Here is a 6845-nt window from a genome sequence, read left to right as displayed (position 1 = left end):
GGGGGGGGGGGATGAGTGCATATTACATATACAAGTGATCTTGGCAGCATTGATGGGATCACTTGTACTAAAACACCGGCTTTCGCCCTATACATTTAGCCCTGCTTGCCCGAAGCAAAAATAACTACCCGCCTGGTGGCTGTGCCGCCATTCTACTCCCTGCCGCCCCCAAGACCAGGCCTCGGTGGCCTTGTGGGAAATCTGGCCCTGGTCACATGTCCTCGCCTGTATGCGACCGCCAAAAGCCAAAAAAAAATCTGATTGGCCAGAGAACAGTCAGATGTCAGATTTAGCTTTGTTTTGAACGAAATTTGGACAGATCAGAATTTCATTAAATTGACATTCAGATTCATTTGCATTCGGACTCGTTCAAATTAGGAAATTCTAATACATCCGAATAATCAAATTCAATTCCTACAAATATCCATTCGGAATAAAAACAAAATTTACATTTCTATTTACAATCAGCTTAGGCTTGATAAACAATTTTCAATCTTATTGTACATATTTTTATTTCAATATATTTTCTATTTCTGTACCATTCAAAAACGTGTGTAGCCAGCGTGTGTCAGCAGGCTTCAAACAGGCATTTCCATACAAGTTTACGGGTATGCATATCTAGCTTGAAGCAGATCAAATGCAAGTCAGGAGAAGGTCAACTGTATAAATGAATTCTGAGTGATCTCAGAAGCTTCTCCTACTAGCGACAAACCAAAGCCATCAACACAGGTCCTGAGGTTGATATGTTGACTTTAACATGCAACAAGTATCACCCAAGAGTAAAAATCAATTATTAACAATTCAGAGAGCAGTGATGTGCAGTCACCCTTAGTAACAGATTCCGTATACTAAACTCTGATTTGCTGCTATGAATTGCACATCCCCGTTGCTCTCGGCTTTACTGCTTGGAGTGTCAGTTATATCATTCACAGGCTTATGTAATAATACTGCAAAGTGTGTGATGTGCACTAACCTATAGAAGCCAATCAGAAATCAGTTTGCCTTGTATTCTGCATTGAGAATCCAACAGACAGAACGGGGCACCACTGTGCCTAAATGGTTAGAATGCTCGCCTTGCAGCACCAAGGACCTGGGTTAAATTTCTACCAATGCTGATTGTATTTTCTCCCCGTGTTTTTGTTGTTTTTTTTTTTCCTCTTTGTTCTTCCCTTTCCTCCCACAACCCTAGTAGGTTAAGAGGCTTCCACCCAACTGGCCATACTGCATGCATGTGGTAGGGATGTTAGATTGTAAGCTCCTTTGAGAGCAGTGATTGAGGGCAGTTGGTTCAATGTTCTACAAAAGAGCTCACGGGCAAAAAAAACTTAAGGGCTATGTAAATGATTTTTAAAAAAAACTGATTGCCAGCACAGTGAAGGAATGGCATCTATTATATGAAGCGAGTGACAATTTGGAGGCTCCCAGGTCCCCCTAAACAAGACATATAGACCTAAGCTTACTTATAACGGCTTGCTACGAGTTACGGCACATAAATCATCATTAACTCTTTTTCCCTGCCAGTCCACATTGCCGTTACCTGTCATCTTGCTGCCAATCACCCATCAGCAGGTCGCGGAATCTATAGCGTGGTGGCAGAGGCTGCACATCCTTCTCCAGCTCCATGGTGTCACCTGCTCCGTCTTACTTTCCTCTTGGAAATTCAGTAGCCAAGTCCTCTTCTGAGATCCTGCTCCTTCAGCTGAGCATGCCCATTCATTTAAAGGAGTGATTTCGAGGTAGCCCACACCTATCACCGCTTCTCCACTCCTATATTCCGGTAGCAGTTCACCTGCAGGGCGATCACGGCCAATCCGGTACTGAGGGATGTAAAGAAAGGGGGGGGTGGTTAACGATACCCTACCTAGCAGACTGAATGGGAATTGAGCTTTCAGAGAGGCAGGAGTAATAGGAAATCATTAATTCTAGTGTAGAAGAGACCTTCAACAAGTCTTTTAGGTAGGAAACCCCTCGAGGGTAACTTGAACCCAAAGGGATTGCAATCTCATAGCTGTCAAACTTGTTGCAAGGGTCTTCAGTGCTCCGCATCAAAGCGTTAAATCCATTGAGTGTAGTATCTGTAGGGGGACAGCTCCATTCTTCCACATAAAAGGATAATAAGAGCTGGAAAGGCTTAGAGGAACAGGTGGATGCATAGGGTGACTAGCAAGACCTGAAGAAATGCAAGTATATATAGGCAATCATATCTCACCCCTGCACTGAAAGCACAGCTTTACCTCTGGATCTACATAATGCAGAGCTCGGTGCTGTAAAGTCTCAATCACTGAAGGGGTGGTGGGGTGGAGCTGAAAGCTAAATGCTTTTTATTCACAGACGTTTGAATGGAAAGACTTGGTGGAGAAACAAGGGAGGGGGAACAAGAGAGAGCAACATGGGGGGGGGAAGGGGAGGAAGAGAAGACCGGAGAGGGGGAGAGGTGAGGAAAGGGAACCATAGAGAAGAGGGTGATAGCTTGGAGAAAAGTGTGAAAGTGCAGCAAGAAATTCTTATTCTGGGAGAGTATGAGAAGAGACACGTTTATGTAGAGGGAAGAAAGTGAGAATCTGGCAAGATTAGTATTCCGAGGAGACGATAGAAGAAGCCTGGAGGGTCAGGGAGGCAGAGAAAGACTGCTGTGCATAATGGCTGAAGTATCTCAATATCTCATAATGAGAGGAAGACGATCAGAGGGAGAGAGAGGGTCTGATTGCGAGGTACTGCATTGAGGGACAATGAGTAGCAGCAGGAGAGACAAGGGAGAAAACACTGAGTGAATGGAGGAAAGAGAGAGAAGAAATAGGAGAGAGAGGAAACAAGTGGTGGTGAAAGAAAGTGGAAGAGATAACAGGAGAGCAGGAGGGAAAGAGAGAAAAAGAGAGAGAGGAAGAATAGACAGCATGAGAGCGCAAGGGTAGAGAGAGAGGAGGGGGAAGCGAGGAAGAGAATGAGAGACAAAGATTGAGAGAAAATAGAGAGTTACAGGGAAAAGGAGAAAAGAGAGCAAAGGGAAAAAAAGAGGGAGCAGGAGAGAAGGGAGGGAGCAGGAGAGAAAAGAGGGAGCAGGAGAGAAAAGAGGGAGCAGGAGAGAAAAGAGGGAGAAGAAGAAGAGGTAGCAGAGAGAGAGAGAGAAGAAAAAACAGTGTGAGATGGCAAGAGTGAAGGGGGATAAGAAGAGGATGAGAGAGAGGCGATGAGAAAAAGGAATGTGAGACAGAGAGTGAGGGAAAGAAGGTTTAGAGGGGGAAGGAAAAGAGAGAGATGGGGGGGTGAGGAGGAGAGAATTGGAAAGTGAGAGAAGAAAATAAAAAAAAAGCATGAGAAAGGAAGAGTAGTGAAAAAGATGGGGACTGAAAAGAGAATTAGAGAGAAATAATAAAAGGAAGAGAGAGAGTGAGAGCACAGAACAAGAGAAGGAAGGAAGAGAGAGAGCACAGAACAAGAGAAGGGAGAGAGGGAGAGAGAGAGAGAGAGAGAGAGAGAGAGAGAGAGAGAGAACAGAACAAGAGAAGGGAGAGAGAGAGAGAGCACAGAACAAGAGCAGGGAGAGAGAGAGAGCGCAGAACAAGAGAAGGGAGAGAGAGAGCACAGATCAAGAGAAGGGAGAGAGAGACACAGAGAGAGAGCACAGAACAAGAGAAGGGAGAGAGAGAGAGCAAAGAACAAGAGAAGGGAGAGAGAGAGCAGGTAAGGGGGGAAGAGAGCACAGAACATGAGAAAGAAAACAGTGCAAAAAAAAAAAAAAGAGCATTAGAAGGGAGAATGAGAGAGGACAGAGCAAAATAATGGAGTTAGAAAAAACACAGGAGAAATCAGAGAGAATTAAGAAAAAGAGAGATAGGAGAGAGGAGAAATAACTGTGTTAGAGACATACAAGAGGAGGAAAGAAATGAAAGGAAGAAAGAAACAGACAGGAGAGAGACAGAAAGACTAGAGATAGAAATAGACAGAGACAGGAAGGAGAGATACAAAAGAGAAAAAGGGAGCAGAGGGAGTGAAGTGAGGAAAATAAGACAAAAGAAAGTGGATGGAGAGGTAAAGAGGGAGAGACTGAATGAGAAGCAGAGATGAGAGGGGGGAGATTGGGGAGAGAGATGTTAGAGGAAAAAGGGATAGAAGAGGTATTATCGGCATAAGGAAATAGAGGAACAGAGGCAGTCTAATAGGGGATTGGGATGGGTGCTGGGACCCCAGAGAGTAATATGGCAGGATATGGCACATAGGGAGTTACAGTTGTTTTCTTCCAGCAGATAAACAAGGACAGTACCAGAGGAAACAGATCTGCATTTACCAAGCAGCAGAGCAACAGGTAGCGGCTGCAATTTAAACAGAGATGTTAACTGCAAATTAACTGTGCCGTAAAGACACATCAAGCATGACAATTATTCTGCCTGACTGTATTAATTCCTGAGACAGGCGCAGCAGTAGAATATCTCTACAAATAATAATTATGATAAATAACATTTTTTTCACCATTTCTGCAGCACACAGCTTGTCAGTGCAGAATGTTCTCATGGTCCTCTAGCGCCCTCTTTCTATAAATTGGTAGAATTACATCTCCTATAAAGGGAGTGCGGCAAGGCAATGGTCCTTGGATCTTACAGGGGATATAAATAACCAGCACAGGAAGGGGGTTTCTGCTTCAGGTTTTAAAATTAGCCAGCTCAGTGTTAAAAATGACTATTTTGTTCCCAGAAAAGCTTCAGACGACCTGTGGCTCTGCAGCTCCTGCCTCCACCTTGGCTGAACCGCTGTGTCATTATCAGCTGAATCAGTCAAAAAGCTATTCATTTGTCTGCTTCACCGATTTGGAAGCAATGTCTGCACAAGGCGTTATATAAAGTTGCAGGTATAAAACAGGGAATGAAGCCCTTGTGAATACAAGCCAGCTATGGAACACATGGAGATTGGCTCCATTCATCCACTAGATGCCTTAGTGTGAAGCAGGTCCTCAGCTGCTGGGAAAGGATTTGCAACCATCAGCACAGGGATTCCATACTGCTGCAGCTTTTAGGACCCGTGCACACCGGGGCGGTACTGTAGTGTGGGTCCGCGGACATGAACAATTCCATATATTGCTATGGGGACCGTTCATGCGACCGCGTGCACTCCCCAAAAAATGGCCGAGTCATTTTGGTGTCACCCCCTCTGAAAAGTCGGGCACTTGGCCATGGAGCGAGAGCCCGACCGTTGCAGTAGAGAAGAGGGGACCCAGCAGCATACCGTATCCCACCGTAGAAACATTCCCTCCTCTTTCTGCCGGCGTCCATCACCAGGATGGCCGCACATGTGCGATGACGTCCGGTCCTCAGGTACAGCTTCTTCTCCAGCAAGGAGAACATTGAGAAGCATAGTAGTGACATCACCAAATCTGACTCCAAATCTCCTGAGACAGAGATGATGTCAGAGAAGTGTGGCTCATCTTCGTTTCCATACATGTGTGCCGTTCTAGTAGAAGTATTGCACGTACTCCTGAGCATGCGCGCAGGCACGTGCACCCATTTGAACATTGGTACTGGACAGCCTATTTAAGGAGGAGCTCTTCAGTTTTTCAGCTAGTGCCCTTCTTCCGGTGTTTACTCATCCCGTTATTGCTGATTTTGACCCGGCCTATTCTTGGACTCTGCTAATTGCTGTCTGCCCCTGACCTTGGCTTGTTCCGGACCTTCCTTATGCATACTGATTCTGCACTGCCTTGTTTGCACGTTAGTGACCCTGTCTGCTGATTCTGTACCTCGCTGCCTGCCTGATGGTGACCCGGCTTGTTCCTGACTTTGGCTCTGCTTTGCAGCGGTGCCCGCTTCACCCATTGCTGACTTTACCTCCCAGGAAATGACTGCCATCATCTTCCTTCAGACTGCATCTCTAGCTCCAGGTGACTCTACTACATCACAGACAATCCAACTCTGCCGGACGTTCCTAGCAAAGTAAACCATTCCCTGCTGTGTTTTTTTGTTTTGTTTTTTACTCTATCGGAACCGCCAGCCGAGTAAAAAAAGAAAAAAAGACAGCATAGAAATGATTAGCTAGATTGCTATTGGCTATTTGAAATTGCAATAGCAGACTATGGTCGTGACGGCGCCCCCCCTCAGTCCTGCGCCCGGGGCAAGTGACCCCCCCGCACCCCCGGTTGTTACGCCACTGTTTCAGGCCCTCTTCCGTCTCTACACCCCCTGTCCGCCATTACCAGGGGTGTTTGGACGAGAGAAGCAAGTGAGGTTGCCCTCGTCATCTCAGCCTGTTACTAGGTATGTGACAGATGATCTCACAGAGCAGATACATAGCTATGAGGCTTCAGGCACAGATAGCGTCTAGGGACACTCACACGTCAGGAAGTGCACCACTATTTTACAGGAACAATCCGAGGCACAATTTACATTTCTAGATAGTAGCAGCACAGTGGCGCAGCACAGTGGCGCAGTGGTTAGCACTTCTGCCTTACAGCACTGAGATCCCTGGTAGACCTGTAATTGAAGAAGATAGGTCACCAGCACTCCATAAGTTAAAATGAATGAGTCCTTTTAATGGACAATGATGTCACAGAAATCCAACATTAGGCTCATGTTGGATTTCTGTGACATCATTGTCCATTAAAAGGACTCATTCATTTTAACTTATGGAGTGCTGGTGACCTATCTTCTTCAATCTTGTGTTTTGCACGGTGCCATCCGTGAAGTTACTTCGAGCACCATTTATTTGATTGTTGGCCGGGACTGCTGAAAGGTGTGCGGAGGGCACATCAATTGCATCTGGTAGACCTGTAAGACGGCAAAAAAATGTGTTTCATTTCGGACTTTTCGTAATTTTGTTTTTTGGGATTCAGGTCCGAAATTCAATTCAGTTCGGGATTC

At 45.6% G+C, this 6845-nt stretch overlaps 1 protein-coding gene across 1 annotated transcript in view; it reads right to left on the bottom strand.

The window, feature by feature from the left end:
- LOC108797839 (potassium channel subfamily T member 2-like) overlaps positions 1 to 1789 on the bottom strand; it is a 147594-nt gene extending 145805 nt beyond the window's left edge. The window contains exon 1 of the mRNA XM_018569525.1: positions 1538 to 1789. Coding sequence (XP_018425027.1) covers positions 1538 to 1623 — 86 coding nt within the window. The 5' untranslated portion in view covers positions 1624 to 1789. The remainder of the gene's footprint in view (positions 1 to 1537) is intronic.
- Between the last annotated feature and the right edge of the window lie 5056 nt (positions 1790 to 6845).

The sequence above is a fragment of the Nanorana parkeri genome, unplaced genomic scaffold (assembly GCF_000935625.1).
Source record: "Nanorana parkeri isolate BGI_ZX_2015 unplaced genomic scaffold, ASM93562v1 scaffold1350, whole genome shotgun sequence".
NCBI lineage: Eukaryota > Metazoa > Chordata > Amphibia > Anura > Dicroglossidae > Nanorana > Nanorana parkeri.
Note: the sequence above shows the minus strand (reverse complement) of the source record. Positions and strands in the feature narration are given on the sequence as shown.